Consider the following 21,168-nt stretch of genomic DNA (forward strand, 5'->3'; position numbering starts at 1 on the left):
CGATTTAAAGTAAAGGTGACAACTTGCCCCAACCAGACACCTTTGTTGCCTTAGTTGACATCTGTCTGAAAGCATTTCCAAGTGCTACAGAATAAATAAAATATTATAATTTTTAATTTGGAAGGCAGAATTCATCCACACACAAACACAGTCTAAGACTGATTTGATGTTTAAAACCAACATACAAAAACACAGCTAGAGCAACACATACATTCTTGTAATTGGACTTGTGAATCCAAATCCTGTTGTTACTGAGAGATGCAGCCTTTGTGACAACTTCTCACAGTGTGACAACTAGCCCCAGTCTCTGTTATACAGAAATGGGAGTGTGGTGCAAATCAAAACAACCTAATGAGTATTTTTACAGCGAAAATCTTGACTTTTTTTTCTCCTTTGCAAACAATGGTCTTAAGATGAAACCTCATTATACATGTCCAAAGCATAAACGGATCAGGACAAATGTGGCAACAAAGTTTCAACTCGGGCAACATTCCAGCAGGTCTGATGCAACAGGGCTGCAACAAGAGTTACATCTCCATAGTGTAATATAGTGTCCTTCCCCGTCGCATGTGGTTAAATAGTGCTTTACATGGGTCTCTGTGCTTAGATTTTGTGCTTAGATATACAGCAGTCTGGTTTTGTCCAACTGGACCCACTTAATAATCATCAGGATTTACTTACCATCTACATTTGGAAAGGAAATGCACGTATAAACCGCGTATTCAGACTTTCTTTGAGATCAAGCGGGAAATCACATAGCTCTACTGACTGATTTGTGGACTCGAGGCTGAAGTTCGGATTGAACTTTGTCCCGTTGAATTCGAATTGGACTCTACGCTGAGGGGCGAGGCGGCGGATGGATACAAACTCGTGTGAAGCGGTTACTGTTTGGTTTGACGTGATACTCCTCTGTTCTCCAAAACTTTTGAACGATTTATCGCGTAACCGATCAGTCTCGACATCAAATGAAGAAGAGTGAGACAATGTTCTGCTAAATTGAAAACGTGAGCTCCTCCACTGCGGTTTCCTGCGCTCACAGAAGCTATTCAGACCTGACCACCCCAACACGATGGAGTAAGTGTCAACTTCCATTCAGACTTTTATATGAGCTACAACTTCCTGTGACAGTGTATATCTCAGTTTAACTAGTTTTCAGAGTTTCTGAACTAGAGAATAACCTGCAGAAATCTATAGAGATGAGTTTTCATCATGACATTTGTTATAGCTTTGTTTGAAATTGCATTTAAAAATTCAGAAATTGCTTAACTTGGTGTTTGCATATTTTCTGTAGGCTACTGCTCACCAGCTTCTTTTTGAACAATATTGTGTAAAGCTCTATTTCCAGGCACTTTTGACCTTTTGATGTTTCTGAGTGGATTTATAAATCATAATATCTTTTATATTTTAAAATTAAAATTAATTAATAATCTACAGAATAACATGCATTTGAATTTTAAACTGTAAAAAAAAATCCTTTTGAAATTATTATTTTAAGACTTTACTTTAGCCTCTGTTTTACATTTGGCACTGAACCTGACTAGAGGCATCATATTACAGCATACTAAATGAGCTCTAGCAAAAGCTCATATTCATTATGTTTATAATGCTGAAATATTGCTCTCTATCTTATCAATTCAGTCAATTTAACTTAAATATTTTTTTACATTAATAATTTTCATGACAGTCTATGAAACTGTGCACCTTTTATTTGGAAAAACATGAAATGTTTCAGTTTGTTTTTATTTTGAATTTTTTGACACTTGGAAAACTGAATTAACAAGTGCATTTGACATGTTTTTTTCTATATTTTAATATAGGTTTCAGTTTTTCACATCTCTTTCCTGTATGAGGCATTTCTTCGATTCTCATGCGTTGTACGCAATTCACCATTTCAATCGAAATTGTGGCGGCATTGATTATTCCCAGGAATACTCCCCTCATTTGCACAGCCGGCTTAAGAGCTCCCTCTTTCCTACTGGCTAACGAAGGCCAATCATAGGCGGAGGGAGGAGTCTGCACAGACGGAGGACTAAATTGGTAAGCAGTACGGCACTTTTATTTTGTCCGATTGTTGGTGGGAACCGCACTGCAGCGTATGTGTTAATGGCGTACAGTAAGTAAAGCAAATATTTTGGTGATCCACATCGTTTCATCTACTTGCATCGTTTCATCGCTATACTTGCATGTATTGTTTAACAGGAATATATAGATATTCGTAATTCAGTCAGTGTTATATTTGCAACCATGCATATGCTGAGATATTCCATCTGTATGTTGAAATAATGCTGAATTGTTTTTCTCAACAGATTGGATGACAAAAACTTTTGACGCTTACCCAAACTCAGCTTCCACAGAATCCTCTCCTGGTTCCTCTATCCCACCCTCACCTCTGGAGCATGACGTCCAAATGCCCTCCGACTTGGAGGTTATGACCACTCTTCTTAAAGAAGAACTGGCTCAACTGGAGGATTATTACCTGTATGAATCAACACCTCTGAAATTGGAAAAATGGCAAAAGTGTGACAAAAGCCTACAAGCTATGGCAACGCAGTCATACTATCAGTTACCCTGCGCTTCGTACAATGTTAACCAACCTGAAACAAATCCCAGGCTGGTGTCCCTGGGGACTGGAGAGCTCGACCTACGGGGCTTCTGCGGGGGCTCTGTGAGCCGACCGAAAATGTCTAGACCCAGCCCCTACAGCTACATTCGGACACACTGCAATAGCCAAAGAATATCAGCAAACGGATGTAAAGACGTGGAGGTGTTTGAGAAAGAAACGTGGACTTTCAAAGGGACTCATTCAGGTTACGCAGAGTTGGCTTTTGACCAGTGCTCTGTCGACAAATCTTTCGCAAAGAACCACGGCAGCGCAAAGAAGGTTCGAGAATGTGCTTTACTGTTGAAGGAAGAAGAAAAAAGTTGCTTCACGGAAGACGTGTTTTACCGAGCGGAGATGATGAGAAGTTATGATCTCGGTGGGTCCCTGGAGCCCCACCACAGGAGAGAGGGCCAGAGCCACGGGATGAAGATGCTCGGCCACGACGGGATTGCCATGCCGGTTTTGCAGTGCGCCGAGAACGAGAGCTGTCCGCCGTATAAACAATCCGAAGTAGCCGAGTGTTACTTTCATCAGATTACTGCCAATTTAGAGCCATATCACGGCTACATGAATGAAATCGATCAGCCAATCAGAACTGGGGCTGTCGATATCCAGAATAATGACTACTTGCACCATGAATGCCTTGGGGATCAAAGCTTTGAATGTCTGTCCGGTGACAGTGTTGAGTCCTCTTTGGAGTTGCCTGTCCAGAAGCCACTACAAAGGTCACGGGAAAGTCAGTGTGTGTTTAAACCAGATGTTAAAGTAGGTTCTTTTGAGAGAAACCATGGAGAACGCAAGCAGAAGAAGAGAGACCAGAACAAGTCTGCTGCCCACAGGTACTGTAGCCATTTTTATTTTATTTTAACTGGGGACAAATAATAATAAAGTTGTCGCCTTGGTCAGTTAGTCAAACGAAAGCGCTAGAATATTGCATGAGCTATATCAATTAGAAAGCATGTTTTTTGTTGTGGATCATACGAGCAGAAAAGCTGAACCCTGCTATTTTATTCCACAAATGTTGCCATAAAAACAATAGGTACCGTCAGCGTAAGAGGGCGGAGCAGGACTGTTTGGAGGAGGAGCTTCATGGTTTGGAAGGGCGGAACAGAGAACTTCGGGACAAAGCAGAATCTGTAGAGAGAGAGATTCAGTATGTGAAAGATCTCCTGATTGAAGTCTACAAGGCTCGCAGTCAGCGCTTAAAAGAGGATTCCAGTGCCTAAACTTCTGTCTCTTACCAGCATTTCACTTATACCAGGCTCTGACAGCATGTTTTTATGCTCCGAATAGTTAGTGAACCTCAAGAAAAAGAAAAAAAAAACAAGAGCTCATGTATTAAAATGGTTTTGTTTTTCCAAAGCGAAAGCCGCATGGTTTCATGAAACTGAGAGCATAATATCTGAAGCACTGTGATGATAGCCTTGAATACATTCTAATGACCTTGCTTGGTATTTGAATTTACAGCGATATATTTAATGAAAAGCTACCCATCAAGATTTGAATGAATTTCACATGGGACATTACATTGTTTTAGTGTACAAAATAAGATATTCTGTACAGGCTTGCTCCGTTCTTTATTTATCATGAAATATCATGCTTACTCAACAGCACAACATAATGAGAAATTGTAATAATGTAGCGACATGCTCGGAATTCTTACTAATATTGTAATAATGCAAAGCACTGCAATGTAAAATGTCACTAATTTTTAGTTGTCTGTCCTTTTTTTTTGCTTTATTATTTCATGTATTTCCTTATATTTCTCCTTTATTTGTGAAATATCTCATGTAATTATATATAGAATACAGGAGAAATAGTGCTTTTGCAATGATATTTAAATTGCTTTAAAATATATTTTAAACTAAGGTTTATAGTATATTAATGACTGATTTTTATTTTATTTTTTTTGGCTCAGGTATGGAATGCATGTCTAATACATCGAAAAGCATGTTGGGTTACAATTTATTGCATGACCCCCAAAATAAGAAATGAATGATTTTGTGCATTATGACAATATGTAGAATTTTTATTTTGCCCATTTGTTCTATTCTCATTAACATAGTGCTTTTAAAATGTTTTTTTTTTTTTTATTATTAATGTGTAATCTGTATGAGATATAGATTGTTTTTATGCAGGTTTGCGGAAAACAATCACTGTCATTTGATACAGGACTTTAAAATTCTGAAGAATTTGAATGATTTCAACATTTTTGAACAGGTGCACATTACTACAGTAGTATACTGTGCCTCTGAAAACCGACAAGCGTAGCAAATCTGAATGCATTTATTTCTGCAGGTTCTAATGTGTTTCAGAATCTACCGACACTTGATTCATAAATACAAATTATATTGTGCAGTAATTCTTATTTTTGGTTGATTAAAATGTCAATAAATGATTCTTAAATATTTTATGAATATTGTGATGAAAAATTATTTTGCTTGTTTACACATGCTGATATAAATGAATATTTATGGTGATGAATGCTCACAGAAAAAGAACAGTATATCAGCAAATAAACATCACTGAAAATAAAACATTTCAGTAATTTTTCCTAGCTAAAGGCAAATATCTGTTAATGATTGATGAAAATACATTAGAAAACGATCAAAAACATGTTTTTCAATACATTTTATACTTTTTAAAATACAAACGTATACTTTAAAGGTGATGAAATAACATATTTACATTTCTTTAGCATGTATGAAAAGCTTTTGGAATAAAGGATTTTATAAAATCACATGCTATGTGATGATAAATTCGGCAGTCCACCTTTTCCTCTTTATTATTGTTGCCTATATATAGCTTTATTAAAAAAAATGTATTTGTTATTGTCATTAAATAGGCCTGGTTTTATTAATTATTATTTACATTTTCAATATTCAGGCTAATGTGCTTACAATTAATTATTATTATTATTATTTTATTTATTTATTTTTTAGCAGAAAATTGACAGCAAACTGAAACGCTGTATTCTTTTAACAAGTTTGTCATTATTATAACCCATTATAATTATGATTTCCCCATAAGCGCGAAAAACATAGCTGGTTGTAATGTGTGATGTGGCCTCACGATGGCATCAAAGGCAAACGAGTCGGCAGGCAACGAGGTTCCTGTTCTGTTTGGTGAGTGAGAGAAACCTTGCCGGTTTATTTTCAGTCTAGATCACAGCGCTCAGAAGCAATAAGTGCCGAATGTACGCCAGAACTGGCCCAGTCTCTGTTGCTATCTAGGCTGTATGTATACAATTGTACAACATAGGCAACAGTTACGGGAAAAATCATGTGACCCTTTTTATTTACCATGGATTTCTGAATAAATTGATCCTAAAATTTGATCTGAACATGGTCGTTTATTTAATATCACGCAAATAACAGGATTCTAAATCACTAGTTTAATAACATCCAAAAGCTAATCAGGAATCAAACAAGAGTCCAAATAAAACGTCGGTGTGTGTGTGTGAGAGAGAGAGAGAGAGAGAGAGAGAGAGAGAGAGAGAGAGAGAGAGAGAGAGAGAGAGAGAGAGAGAGAGAGAGAGAGAGAGAGAGAGAGAGAGAGAGAGAGAGAGAGAGAGAGAGAGTGTGTGTGTGAATATGATTAGTTGGGGCAAGTTTACTGTAGGCCTACCCCTTTATCATCTTCTTTTTAATTATTTTACGCAGCCTAGGATGATCGAAACATCATCCTGTACAAAATGATATATAAATATCTTATTATTTATTAGTTGTTGGGTGTCTTAATTGGTGTCTCGGTACATAATCATACAAAAAAGAAAGAGAGATGAATAATTGCAAACATATTTTTGATTGATATTTTGACTATCTTTTGCTATTTAAATCTGTAGATGCAAAGCATTGTGAAAAACCATAACATACAGTTAGCGGAACAATATTTACACATTATCTTTGAATAATAAGATAATGTGATCTGTAGGCCTATCTATAAAAATGGAGTGTAAATATTTTCAGAGAAAGAATCGGTGGATTGCTAATCCTTTATTAGCCTATTGGTGGATTATTATTATTATTTTTATATTATTAGAGGTGGGTAGAGTATCCAAAAACTGTACTCAAGTAAAAGTACTTATAGAAATATTTACTCAAAGTAAAAGTAATAATCTTAATAGTTACCATTGACACAGCAAGAAAGAGTTAAAACATGTGCTCGCGCTCATGACCGCTACTGAACATCAGAACACAACGATCAAATGCACATCGGCGGATCATCTTCCGTCTGTTCTCCGAAATGTAATCAAATGTATATTTCTGCAAGCAGTTTAAACTGGTTTACTGTGTAAGCAGGCAAAGGCATTCGTTTTCAAGACGATTTCGCACGCCTGCGCAATACACACAAACTACCGCGGGATGGCGTTCATTTCATAAACTGTGAACAATGGTAGCTTCATGTATAAATTAAGGGTAGCCAGGCTATATGTCCAAAAAATAATCTGTTTGGTTGTAAAATGTATTACCTGAATGAAATGAAATCGAATGTATCGTCCTGTGGAATCATTCATTCACAGACAGCATACAAAGATGTTCAACTAAGATCTTTGCTGGCAAACAATATGCATTTGCTATATTTGTTTTTACTTGACTGTAGGCTGTAGGTCCACGGCCACTTCATCAAACGCTCTTGATGTTCTTAAACCTTCCTGTAAAACTTGTGAAACCGCTTCAGGCAATTCAGTTCTTTGAAGGAAACTGAAAATTGACAGATCTGCCAACTTGTTTGATGAAGTAGCCTATTTGAACAGAATCGACTCAAAAGTGATTCATTTGTGAATTGAGCATCGCTCAGGCCCCAGAAAAAAATTACAGCGCGCTTGGAATAAACTACGCATTTAACAACATTGCATTAAAATAAAGTAGCCTAGCCTAACGAAAGGAACGTCGCCCAACGTAACAAAATAATAGTAGCCTACTTTTTTTCCATTAGAAATGTAGGCCTAGGCCTACTCGAGTAGGCTACCCACATTAAATATATGCTAGGCCTACTCTTAAAAGTCCACAAAAAAAAAAATACTCAAGTAGGCTAAATGTAACGCAAATATAGGCTAGGCCTACTTCGTTACTTTTTTTTTTTCAAGATTTACTAGAAATTTCTGGAATCTCTAAAGTCAAGTGTAGGCTTTTGCAGATCACACCTGCCGTCTTTATTTTCAGAGCTCCAGAGAGTGATTCTGAAGACAGGCTAGACGAGTGTGCGTGAGAAGCTTATAGGCGTTTGTGGCCCTCAGGGCAAAGGGCATTTCACTCAGCAGTCTGTTTACCTTCCAGCTGACTGTGCTTGAAGGCATGTAAGAAACTCCTCTTCAAAGAGCTTCACATGCGTGTTTAGACACCCCCACCCGACACATCCTTCAACAGTAGGCCTAAGCTGCTATTGCCACGAGTAAAAGTGATTCTTATCATTTAACAAGGGATAGTTAAGTCAAAACATTCTGCCATCATGTCATTCCAAAAATGTACATTTATCTTCGGTGAAACAAACAAAAAAACCTTCGTTCTGGTTTCTCTTTTTTACATTTACAATGAATGGGTAGCCTACTGGAGCTTTTAAAAGCAGAATTGTTATTGTTAACTAAAACTATTAAAAATTAGTTTCCGTTAATTGATATAAAGATGAAATAAAATATATGAATATTTGATGAAAACATTAAACTTCAAATCAAATTAGAAATGTTACATTGGCAATTAAATGAAATAAATGTAAAATAACTAAAAATTAAATACAACGAAATATTTGGGGGGGGGGGTATCTAAAAATTACAAAAGTACAAAAGTAAGCTTAAATCAAATCTGAAAATATAAAAAATATAAAAGATATAAACATTAATAAATGTAACAGTATAAATAATACTAAAACACCACTTTCAGGCCTCCAAAAGGATACAAAAGCAACATAAAATATTGTTAAAATGGTCTGAACTTTATAAAAGTCACGCAACCGCTTAAAAGTCATAATTCAGTGAAACTCTTCCGCTCCAGCTGTGTCCGGATCAACCAGTCAGTGAGCTTAAATGGAAAATTCAGAACAGGAGTCTCTTGTGAACTCTCATGAACGAGCTAAGGAGAAAAATGTAAGTTACTGCAACAAACTTGCATGAAAACACAAAAAACAGCAGCAGTCTAATATAACAGCTTTATTATTATTTTCCAAAATAAAGGTCCAGGGACTGTCTTTTATAAGACTTTTTATCTCTCTCTCTTGCTCTAACAGGGTCAAGATGAAAACAACAAAGCAACAAGATAATTACACTGGTATCTCATCTGTACAAACCTGCCCCATAATGCCTCTGGCACAGACCTGCTCAAGATAAGACTGATGGGAGTCCAAAAACTCATAGTTTAAGTTTATGAAAACGCCTCTTCCCACAGTAATGCAAAAAAACACCAAATAATACATCAATCTCTTCTATATATGCATGATTATAGATAATCACAGACATGGCCAAACAACTTTTGTTTCCACAAATCATTGACAATTTGGCTACGTCCAGACTGCAGGCAAAAGTGTCCCAAATCAAATGCGACTCAGATCTGCTTTTTGTTGTTTTTTTCATAACAGTGAACAGCACAAAACAAGTGGAATCTGATGTGGGTCTTACAATGTGACCTCAGTCTGAACGTTTTCTTTTATATATACACACATCATTTTTTAATTGAAATCAGACAAATTTACAAGCAAAACAGACATCAAATGAACTATTTTAACAAATAAACAACAAAAGGCAGACACAATCAAGTGCTGGAATCTTGAAAATACAAATGTAAAGGCAAAATAACTAGGCTACATTTTTATATATATATATATAAAAAAATGTTTTAATCATTTCGGAATTCATGTCACTTTTGTGTCACATTAGATTCGTGTCACTTGACATTCGTCACAACATGAGCGGACGGGAGTCACTCCAAAGAGTTCTTTGATCACTCCAGGTCTGCGTTTAAGTCCAATTTTGTATGCCCTTCCCTAGCCAACTTCCCTCAAGAATAAACGTCCCTAGTCCACTTGACAAAGTTAAATGTACTTTAAAATGGCAGTGGGGACGTGCTTAGGGAAGTTCGCAAGATTAGGCCTAAGCAGCCATGGAAGACAGCTTGGGGATAGTCAGTCGAGGAGGGACAAGCAAAACTTAAGGAAAAACTACGAAAACTTTGCTGTCTTTCTCCTCATCCATGCCTCATCCGCCTGCCTAGGAATTAACGTGTTGTTGCGGCACATCAGCTCAGCTTATAAATGAATGCATTCATAGTCTTACTATTTGAATCCAAGATGAATTATTTTCTACCAAGTGGCTTTAAAGCAGACTAAAGCCGGGTGCACACTATACGATTAACTTAGTTTGATTGCAACTAAGTATTTATAATTAAAAGAAGTTTGGAAAGATGACCACAAGTGAATAATCAAAGTATCTCTCACAGAAAATTGCAGCTATAATTTCTAATGTATACCCACTCCCATTAATATGTCATATGTCTTTTTTGTTTTTAAAACCATATGTAAAATAAAAAAAAAGATATAATAATCGGTACACTTTACGATTAACTTAGTTTGATTGCAACTAAGTATTTGTAATTAAAAGAAGTTTGGAAAGATGACCACAAATGAATAATCAAAGTATCTCTCACAGAAAATTGCAGCTATAATTTCTAATGAATACCCACTCCCATTAATATATAATGTGTGTTTTTTGTTTTTAAAACCATATGTAAAAAAAAAAAAGATATAATAATCGGTACACTTTGTCATATACATACATGCAATATATAAATCCCCCTCTATGTGCCCATGTAACATTAACTGTTACATGGCGCAGGTTTAATAATGTAAAACAGTTTGAGATATGCTAAATATAACCGGCACCCATTACAAAAATATGCTAAATACAATGGTGTTGGAAACACCTTATAGTACCCAATGCCCAAAACAAATAATTTTCATTCTATCACAGAGGAAGCAGCTATTAAAGGGATAGTTTACCCAAAAATGAAAAATCGGTCATCATTTACTCACCCTGATGTTATTCAAAAGCTGTATGAGTTTCTTTCTTCTGTTGAACTAAAAATATATTTTGAAGAATCTTGGTAATTAGACAGTTGATGGCAGCGATTTACTTCAATAGTAGGAAAAAAAATACTATGGAAGCTAATGGGGTCCATCAACTGTCTGTTACCAACATTCTTCAAAATTCTTCAGAAGAAAGACACATAGTTTTGGAACAGGTTACTGTAGTTTAGGGTAAGTAAATGACAAAAATGTAAACTATCCCAAGCTTAAATCAGGGTCGCACTCATGACTATTACTGGCTAATCATTAATACAACATTGAGAAATGGACAGCTTTTGCTTACACAAGAGCAATTTTTTGTAAAATTGATTAAGAATATTTTTAAAGCTTCTCACCTCCAATACTAACATATACCTTGTAATTCAAATAATCGTGTTTTTTTTTATGTTTTTGAAAAAAAGTCTCATGCTCACCATGGCAGCATTTATTTGATCAAAAATACAGTAAAACTGTAATATTTTGAAATTACTCTAATTTGAATATATTTACCATTTAATAGGCTATAACAAAGCTGAATTTTCAGCATCTTCAGTGTCGCATGATCTTTCAGAAATCATCCCAATATGCCGATTTGCTGCTCAAGAAACAGTAGTCAACATTTAAAGTGTATCAAAAAAAAAAGTTCAAAGTTGTCCTAAGTTGCCCTCTGATAATTAAAGAGCTGAATTTTTTTTGAAATAAAAGTTTTTACTGTCACTTTTGATCAATTTAAGGCGTCCTTGCTGATATCTCGTATTTTTTCTGACTTTTCTTATTGAACAATAGTATGCATCAGAATTCACTAACAACTTTGCAAAATGGAGAATAAAACCCAGCAGGAAACATGGACATATACTGTTGTGCAAAAGCAAAATGCAACAAATACATTTTATATCAAAATTTAGGGATGGCCCGATACCACTTTTTCCAGGCCGAGTCCGATACCGATACTTTCATTTTTGGAACTCGCCGATACGGTAACCGATACCTGTATTTTTATTTTCAATTAATTTAATTCATGCATTTGTCATTTTTAAATGTATTGGTAGAGAAACCAAAAGAATGTCAAATCATATTTGTGTATTAAATGTAAACTTAATTTGTTCATCAAATATATTTAATGCACTGCATATTCATTATTGTATAAATTAAATATAGATGGATCTTTTTGTGAAGTTACAAAAAAAGGTAGCCTATTTAGTCAAGAGATAATCCTTTGTCTGGTTAACATTAAAACACAGCAGCAGATTAATTCAACTGCTGCCCCTTTAAGACCGAACGCACGGACCCCATTTGAATTATACTGTCTACGTTCACTTGACATATAATATACTTTGTTTACTAGGATACTCGCCAAGACAGGCGTTTTTACATAGTTTTGTGTGAATTCATCCGTACAAGCGCAATAGTGAAAGAATTCCACTCAGTGTTCGCGCGCTGTCTGAGGCGATGGTTTTCGGGGCGCGCGCTTTGGATGTTTGAAGTTCATGTAACTTCTTGACCTGCAAATGTCCTGTAATAATGTCGTTAAACATAAATAAGGTAACAGTTCATGTTTTACTTACATATACGATTTGGTTTTAATCCAAATAGGCTATACGTGCCGAGTGAACGATCAGCAATCCAGAGCATTCAACAGCGCTCTCTCTCTCTCTCTCTGGTCAGTTAATGTTAATAATAAGCTACATGCCTCGTTTTACTTTCTTTGCCATTGACATCCGACTGAACTACAAACTTTCCACTGACGTCTGATGCGCTCAATCCACTGCGCGTTTTTCTCTTATCAGCTCGCGCACCACAGCTATATAGGCGTTACTATATTTTGTTTAATATTTCACTAATATGATACATTTACTTCATAGACAGCCTTCTTTTTTATCCCCATTATACTTTCTGTTGTCAGTGCTTCTTTGTCTGGACACAAACACTGTACACACGCTGCCTGGTATCGGTTGTTGGTATCGGGGCGCTTTTACGAGTACGAGTACATGAGCTCAGTATCGGTATCGGGCCATCCCTATCAAAATTGTGTCTCCTTGATTCAGAAAAATTGAGTGTAAAAAAAAAAAAAAAAAAACCGGTTCCATTGTTGGCACAACTTCTGCATTTTGCTATTGTACACCAGTATATGTAGTCATGGCAGTCTCCTCAATATCACAACTATTTACTCTTGGAGTGAATAGGAACTGTGGCATTCGACAGACTCATAGGTCTTTCCACATTTTTTTCTTTTTAAAACATTTTGCTACTCAAATGTAACTAACAGTGGAAGTTTCATAGAAACCAGCTAATGGGCAACCATTGTGTTTTTGCATAGCGATACACCTCACTTTTCACCGTATCACTTAACAAAACCTATGGTTGCATAATACATAGCTTTACCTTGCCCTGAAGACTGTTCTCATTATCCACAACAACAACAAAAAAGGAACTGATAACTAAAATATGTGTGTGTATACACATGTACATATTGTCTTCATTGGCAGGTTAAAGCTTGTATTCACTCAAAAACATTTACCGTCAGTTAACAGTACTGCGTGGCCAGGCAGAGAAAACAACGCTTGCTAGAAGCAGCTGGGAATAAGCCAAACCACTTCTAAATCATGTTGTTGATGGCCTGAAAAACAAGAAAAACAATTCAATAACCACAGGTTTTAGGAATTTGTGGCGTGAACAAAACATGTCAGATATATTCGTGCAATGTAACAGGTTAAGACCATCAGTTAACACCATTTCAAACACTCCTGTCCTCATAGCACATCAGTCATCTAATATTAAACATGCCTCTCACCTTGATTTTATTTGACTGAAAGAATGCTTGCCCACACGGCTTGGAATCAACACTGTTCATCGTATTGAGGCGATGTTTCTATGATGAAAGAAAACGAATGAAACCCCTACGCAAGTGAATTATGTTGGGGATGTTGAATCATGTACGTCTCTCGTTCTCACCGGAGCATGTGTAAAGCACTCCATTTGAAAGAGGCACTCGAGCGTTTCCATCATCTGCTCCTTGCGAAGAGTGTGCAGTCTAAGATGGCCTGCAGACTCGTACAGCTCCAGTTCCCGCACAGTGTGGTTAAGAGCTACCGCTGCACATTGCAACGCACTGAGCCCTGCAAACAAAACGCCATCCATAAATCCCTGTTCTCTTCACACGCTATAGAAATACACTTCCAATTAGCCATTGAGCATATGATTTGATCAAAAACAACTTCAATGTGTGAAAGCTCATGGCCAGGATCCAAAGATATCATAATTTGTGTGGCAACTTGATCAAGAACTACAACATGTCACGTAAACTGCAAGAACTAGCCATTGCAGTTTTTCCATCTGACATTCAAGTGCTCTATACTGAAGTGGCCATCTAATAATGCGTGATGTGACTTTTTACAACCCGAACTAACCCTGCCTTGTCATTAAAATTATTAAATGAATAATTTAATTGATAATAATTATATACAAACTGACACGCACACATTGTTTAAATTTTTTTTTCAAGAGAATAATAATAAAAGACTATGCCAAACTAGGTATAACAAATAGGTTTTCATGTATTTCTGGATGAATTAATAGACAAAAAGTGTTATTGACCCATATTATTTCTGCTGTCTGGGAGGGGGATATTATTTTTAATGACCCTACAAGTTTGATTAAACTATTAAAATATGTAACATATATATGATCAAACCATTAAAATATGTAATATATATATATACAGTCATGGCCAAAATTGTTGGCACCCCTGGTAAATATGATCAAAACTGGCTGTAAAAAATAAATCTGCATTGTTTATCCTTTTGATCTTTCATTCAAAAAATTGCCAAAATTCTAACCTTTCATTGAAGCAAGAGAATTGAAAGTGGGGCTAAATCACATTATGAAATAAATGTTTTTCTCCTTAACACGTTGGCCACAATTATTGGCACCCTTTTATTAAATACTTTTTGCAACCTCCTTTTGCCAAGATAACAGCTCTGAGTTTTCTCCTATAATGCCGGATGAGTTTGGAGAACACCTGACAAGAGATCAGAGACCATTCCTCCATACAGAATCTCTCCAGATCCTGCAGATTCCCAGATCCATGTTGGTGCTTCTTCTCTTCAGTTCAGCCCACTCATTTTCTATAGGGTTCAGGCCAGGGACTGGGATGGCCAGTGCAGATCTTGGTTTTGTGCTCAGTGACCCATTTTTATTTTTATTTTGATATTTGTTTTTGGATCACTGTCCTGTTGGAAGATCCAAACATGGCCCGTTATAAGATTTCTAGCCCCGGCTGTTAGGTTTTGATTTTTTATCTGTTGGTATTTGATCCAATCCATGATGCCATGTATCTGAACAAGATGTCCAGGACCTCTGGCAGAAAATTAGGCCCACAGCAGTAAAGATACAGCAGAGTATTTCATTTTACACATGTGGTACTTTTTATCCCTGTGTGCACCAAACCCATCTTAAGTGTTTGCTGCCAAAAAAGCTATTTTTTTGTTTCATCTGACCATAGAACCCGTCCCGTTTGAAGTGCCAGTAGTGTCAGGTACTTTTCAAACGTTCTATGGACAGAGGAACCAAAAAAATAGCTTTTTTGGCAGCAAACACTTAAGATGGGTTTGGTGCACACAGGGATAAAAAGTACCCCATGTGTAAAATGAAATACTCTGCTGTATCTTTACTGCTGTGGGCCTAATTTTCTGCCAGAGGTCCTGGACATCTTGTTCAGATACATGGCATCATGGATTGGATCAAATACCAACAGATAAAAAATCGAAACCTAACAGCCGGGGCTAGAAATCTTATAACGGGCCATGTTTGGATCTTCCAACAGGACAGTGATCCAAAAACAAATATCAAAATCAAAACAAAAATGGGTCACTGAGCACAAAACCAAGATCTGCACTGGCCATCCCAGTCCCTGGCCTGAACCCTATAGAAAATGAGTGGGCTGAACTGAAGAGAAGCAGCGCCAACATGGATCTGGGAATCTGCAGGATCTGGAGAGATTCTGTATGGAGGAATGGTCTCTGATCTCTTGTCAGGTGTTCTCCAAACTCATCCGGCATTATAGGAGAAAACTCAGAGCTGTTATCTTAGCAAAAGGAGGTTGCAAAAAGTATTTAATGAAAGGGTGCCAATAATTGTGGCCAACGTGTTTTGGAGAAAAACATTTATTTCATAATGTGATTTAGCCCCACTTTCAATTCTCTTGCTTCAATGAAAGGTTAGAATTTTGGCAATTTTTTGAATGAAAGATCAAAAGGATAAACAATGGAGATTTATTTTTTACAGCCAGTTTTGATCATATTTACCAGGGGTGCCAACAATTTTGGCCATGACTGTATATATGTTACATATTTTAATGGTTTTATCATATATATGTTACATATTTTAATGGTTTAATCCGCTACATAATATATATATGTTAAATATGAGGGAAGAACAAAACAATGAACTCAGATAAGGTGTTTATCTGACAATTTTTTTTTATTTTTTTTTTAAAGACTGGATTTTGCTTTAACTACAACATAATCAGTTATTAATATTTTGTTGGTTCTCTCTTGTTTTTGCATGTGTTCTTAATTTCTTTGTATGACAGCCTGGCCAAAAATGTATGTCCACACAATTTAAGAAATATTTATAACTGGTACATTTTCTTAAATCGATTCATTTGCACACAATTTTTACAACGCCAACAACCTTTCAGCTACTAGCCCATATCTTTAACCAATAAACCACATTACTTCAAAGTCTTTCTTTTGTAATGTAAATTCTGATTACAAAACATAGTAAAAATGAGTCACCTCTTTCACAACAGGGTTATGAAACGACAAAGCTTGTGACTAGTACTACAAGATTCTTTCTAAGGTTGAAGCCACAGGCTTACTGCGACACAACCTCATAAAAGATTTGGCAAATGCGAATAATCCGGATTACTTTTATGGAAATTAATAACTTGTCCCCTAACGCACAATTACATTATTAGCATAAATACATGAAACTGAACATACCGTTTGCATCTCTTTCCTCCAAATTAACATATACGCCAATTCTCATTAAACCTTTCAGGACCTGTCAAAAAAACCATTTACAGCATGAGTGAATGTGTAGAAGTGAGATCTGTATGATAACATTCCAGCACCACATAAATGTACCTCCAAGACTCGAATATATCCATTCTCTGCACTGAGATGGAGGCACGTCTTCCCATATCGGTCCTTCGCATTGATATTTGCACCAAGTGACACCAAATCAGCCACCATGAAGTGTTGATTCTTCTGTGCAGCGAGATGAAGGGGAGTCTAGGAAGGAAAACAGGCCCATGCAACATTTATGCGTGTTTGTTGAGTGACTGACACTCAGAGAATATGCATGTATGATTGTTTGTCACCTTTCCCTCTGAATCTTTGAGATCTAGTTTCTTCAGAGCCATCATCCTTCTGGCAATAACATACACAAGGGATCTCTTTCCCTCCTCAACAACTCTGTGTAAAAGACTGTGGAGAAAGCATGAAAACAGTCACTTTCCATTGCATGATCTCTTCACTTTTCAGTGTCAGGGAAAAGCTATTATTAATTGTAAAGGCTGCGTTCAATGGGTGGAGTTCTATTGGCCAATTCCACGGAAAGGTAAAACATGAATCATCTTTTAATGAGTATGACATAGCTGTCATTTCAACTGATGTAGTCTTTCAAGATGTTTGTCAGGTTTGTGTGTACGGTCATGTCAATAACCATTCCAATGAATTCTGTGCGCGAGAGAGAGGGCTTGTTTGAAGACCCTCTGTGCCATTTTTGTTGGTGCCGAAATGCTTCGAATTTCAACCGGGTTCCTATGCGAGCCATTAATCTTTTTTATTCTACCCTGCTTGAGGAGTTAATAATGGGGTTTGTCATAAAGTTGTGAGCGGAAAACTAATGCAGCCACTTATTGAACGTGACAACGACGATGGGTGACCCAATTTCGTTCTTTCAGTATTTCATAAAAAGTTTCAAATGATAAAGGTGGCACTACAAAAGTACCCTTGCAACTTGAAGATTATTTTCAGAAACTACGCACTTTCTTCATTTTTTATAAATTACACCCGTACTTTGAAAGATTGCACATTAGAATCTGCATGAAGAAACCATCTGCAATGGCTTCAGTGAGTTTTTGAAAAGTAAAATGATCTTACGTTCTTCCGTTTTCGTCGACAGCAAGAAGCTCTTGGTCAGATATCTCCTTCAGCAGATTCTCCTCTCTTTGCATTTGAGTACTGAAGAAGCTCATACCGCACCACTCCTCCTGCTGAGATTGTGGCCATGGTGGACACTTCATATTTTGTGGAGAGACCTTCCAGATTTCTGGGTTGGGACTTCCATGGAATGATTCTTGTGGGGAGGGCACTTGGTATTCGCATGAGTTTGCAGCAGAGCAGCTCATTCCATTTAGATCATCATACCTGTACTTATCTGACTCATAACTGCTATATTCTTCCTGATTCCCAAAGACATCGGCACCCTGGCTGTAAGTTGGGGACGGATAAGAGCTGCACACAGAATGGGGAGGCGAGGTTTCAGAGGGTACAGAGTAGCTTGGAGATAGAGGCATCTCATTCTCCTGACCATATGCGTTCATCAAACCATGTTGAGATGCTTCTTCAACCCAGAACTCTGAAGAGAATGAAGCTGAATGGGTTTTGTTTGGTGATCTGTATGACTGACAGGTCTTAAGATCCTCCTCCAACACTTCTACTATAATAGCAAGCTCTTCCAGACCTTTTGTTTGATGTTTCTTCTGTAACCGACAAAAAAATTCTCACAACCAGTCTATGTACCAGGCAACCAATCCAAAGACGTTTCCAAAAAAAAAAAAAAAGGAGCTATAGTTCTGACAGACGTCACTCACCAGAAAATGTCTCCGGTTTCCACCAGTGGAAACTCGTTTCTTATCCCCTTTGTACCAAAGACATTTCTAATTAGAACCGTAATGAGGTTAAAATGATCATGCTAACATTTACATATCATATCACATATTTCAACCTTACCTTTAGATCCCTTAGATTTTTTCCCCTAAAAAAATAATAATACAGTCAGACCATGATCAACATGCCTCAATGTGATTGTAAATAAATAGAAGAAGAAACAAAATCATACCTGCAGATCTTTATGGTCAATACCATTGGCAATCCGTATATTTCTGAGAATGTCCCGTACTGGCATTTTCACTCTAACTCCGAGGTATTTCTTTTCAGACGTGGACTTGAGTTTTTTTGGTCCTAAAGGAATACAGGACTATTAGCGAAGGAGTGGGCTTGGGCTATATTTCTGAAATGTCATTCTGGAATGGGACATACCTAATGTGATCTAACAGCACACAAACCCATTTCAAAATTCAGCCAGGAATTCATTTATGATCATGTTAACTGTATAAGCTATACGAAACGCATCGGTATAATAGTAGCCCACATATAACTTCCATAATGACTTCCGATAGTATACTTACTTTTATGAACAGCATAAAAACAGGCAACTGGAGAATAACAATAATAATTTGTTTTAAAAAGTTATTAAATATATATATATATATATATATATATATATATATATATATATATATATATATATATATAAATTAAATATATAAATATATAATATTTATTAGATAGGCCTATTTTAAAATGATGGTGACATGACATCTTAAACCAATCTAAGACAGTGTTGATGGTTTGAGCTGCTAAATACTCGTTAGGCCATAAGCCCATATTAACCCATCTAAGACCAGCAGAGCACACCAGCTTAGGCTGGATAGACTTAAACCCAGTAGGGTCACAATGATTAAAGTTCTCCAGGACATTGTTCAGGAGATGTTTTGTATCCACCTGTTTGGCAGCTCTTCTTGGTGGTATTATCCTCTGACGGTTTCTGCGTCGGTATCCGTAGATTCGCCCCACTTCCATTCGAAGGAGTTTCTGCTGGCAGCGGTGACCCGTCGCACGAATAGTCGCGGTGTTCGGTGTCTTCAGGCAACATATCTCGCCCGGTGGCCTCTACCTGACGGATCGTGCTCACCATGTTATCCGGTTATAAAGCTGACTAGAACGTTCTACGTGTCTAGAGCGCTATGATAACAAACATAAAATGGTCGAGTGGGCTGATGCTACTACTCCTCATTCAACAGGTGTGTTATGTAAGTGACGATGTGTTTTCATTACACGACTTGAGGAGGAGGCGGGGCAGTCGAAGTATCTCACCTGAGTTTTATCTTGCGAGAACAGTGAACCCATGTGGAGTAACTCTAACTCGTGCAGTTCTGTTGAACAAAATGGAATAAAACCAAGAAAATTGAATATGCCTAATATAAATAAATAGCCTAAATCTTCTGAGGCTTATATAAACTAATTTTGTAACAATTTGTTTCGTCCTCTAAATAATATTAAGCAATATAACTTTAATAAATCAGAGGCAAATATACACACCCTGACCAAAAACGTATGCATCGTAAAACAATTATTATTATTATATTATTATTAATAAATTATTTGCATTATTAATAATCGAAAAGCAGCGTGGGGTCTTCATCATCCAAGTTTGGACTGTCAAACAAACTCAACCCGTGACGTCCAGAGAGGTGGAGCTGGATGGCATTTGGCTCTGCGTGCCATATTAAATAATACACTGACATCTACCGACGAAACACAAACATACACACACACACAAGTCCGCTTCAGCTAGTCTGCATCAGAGGGTTGTTCCATCAAACAAGATTAGAGAAGCCAGGCTTATTTTGGTTACTCAGACTTATTGTCGGTTGATTCTGTTTCATAAAGCAAACTTAAAATAGTTCAAACTCAGTTACTCTGGCAACTTGCTGAGAAACTAGCCTGGTCCAGGGCAGGCTAACTGTCAGGCTAAGCCTATGTTGCACAGATCCTCTAACACTGACCAATAGGAACACAATGTCTGACACTCTCTCATGCCATTATTTGACTTTATTAACCACTATCAGTCCAAAAATAAATATAAAAATCAACTTAAATAAGGCTACAATGATAAATGGGATAATATAGACCTACAAACTTGTTAAATTGTATATGAAATGTTTGTTAACATTGTTACCATATTTTATATATATATATATGTTTTTTTTTTTACATAAACAATTGATAGTATACAATATATATATACACACACACACACACACACACACACACACAATATATATATATATATCTTACAGTTTTTCTTTTCTTACTGGCTGAATGTTTTGTGCCCAAGATTTAGTTAGATAGTTTTAAAGATTTATGAATACATTTCTCTCTGGTTTTATTTGGCAGCTGTACATTTTTATGGTTATTAGAAGAACATTAGAACATTACAATCTAAAATAAACAAAACATTTAAAATAAAGAATTAATTACAAAAGCACAGACTACATTTTAACTGGTAAGATTAATCTGAGCTTTGTTTTATTTGCCTACACTTGATTTACCCCATTACAATAGTCCCTTTACAGTTATTTCTAATAGTATGTTTAAAATTCT

The 21,168-nt window shown here is 36.5% G+C and overlaps 3 protein-coding genes across 6 annotated transcripts in view; 2 read left to right on the plus strand and 1 right to left on the minus strand.

Moving 5' to 3' along the window:
• The first annotated feature begins 569 nt into the window (after positions 1–569).
• Positions 570–5,010, plus strand: atf5b (activating transcription factor 5b). The gene is made up of 4 exons (XM_079611335.1): positions 570–1,074; positions 1,818–2,037; positions 2,307–3,441; positions 3,642–5,010. The coding sequence occupies exons 3-4, from the start codon at positions 2,312–2,314 to the stop codon at positions 3,826–3,828; spliced, it is 1,317 nt and encodes a 438-aa protein (XP_079467461.1). The 5' UTR covers positions 570–1,074; positions 1,818–2,037; positions 2,307–2,311; the 3' UTR covers positions 3,829–5,010.
• A 3,722-nt stretch (positions 5,011–8,732) lies between these two features.
• Positions 8,733–19,820, minus strand: LOC306997584 (uncharacterized protein). 4 transcript variants are annotated; one of them, XM_079610907.1, is made up of 11 exons: positions 19,507–19,820; positions 18,782–18,903; positions 18,673–18,697; positions 18,534–18,580; positions 17,821–18,422; positions 17,037–17,142; positions 16,801–16,947; positions 16,657–16,717; positions 13,607–13,770; positions 13,446–13,523; positions 8,733–13,271 (listed from the first exon to the last, which is right to left on the minus strand). In XM_079610907.1, exons 1-11 carry the CDS (start codon positions 19,697–19,699, stop codon positions 13,251–13,253), a joined length of 1,566 nt encoding a protein of 521 aa, XP_079467033.1. In that variant the 5' UTR covers positions 19,700–19,820; the 3' UTR covers positions 8,733–13,250. The 4 variants fall into 4 exon arrangements, with proteins under 4 accessions (XP_079467033.1, XP_079467032.1, XP_079467035.1 ...); XM_079610906.1 differs by having other exon boundaries at positions 8,733–13,523; XM_079610909.1 differs by lacking the exon at positions 18,673–18,697 and having other exon boundaries at positions 18,534–18,599; positions 19,507–19,816.
• Positions 19,791–21,168, plus strand: part of pou2af1 (POU class 2 homeobox associating factor 1) — a 38,406-nt gene continuing 37,028 nt past the window's right edge. The window contains exon 1 of the mRNA XM_079610912.1: positions 19,791–19,805. The gene's annotated coding sequence lies outside the window, so the exon portion shown is untranslated. The remainder of the gene's footprint in view (positions 19,806–21,168) is intronic.

The sequence above is a fragment of the Phoxinus phoxinus genome, assembly GCF_949152265.1.
Source record: "Phoxinus phoxinus genome assembly, chromosome: 4".
Lineage (NCBI taxonomy): Eukaryota > Metazoa > Chordata > Actinopteri > Cypriniformes > Leuciscidae > Phoxinus > Phoxinus phoxinus.

Excerpts from the sequence above, each read along its gene's own strand:
- LOC306997584 (XM_079610906.1), bottom strand. The coding sequence starts at position 19,699 with ATGGTGAGCACGATCCGTCAGGTAGAGGCCACCGGGCGAGATATGTTG. Across the intron at positions 18,904-19,506 it reads CAAGAAGAGCTGCCAAACAG|GACCAAAAAAACTCAAGTCC; the intron begins GTGGATACAAAA and ends GTATTCCTTTAG. Across the intron at positions 17,143-17,820 it reads GTCGACGAAAACGGAAGAAC|TCTTTTACACAGAGTTGTTG; the intron begins GTAAGATCATTT and ends CTTTCTCCACAG.
- atf5b (XM_079611335.1), top strand. The coding sequence starts at position 2,312 with ATGACAAAAACTTTTGACGCTTACCCAAACTCAGCTTCCACAGAATCC. Across the intron at positions 3,442-3,641 it reads AACAAGTCTGCTGCCCACAG|GTACCGTCAGCGTAAGAGGG; the intron begins GTACTGTAGCCA and ends TAAAAACAATAG.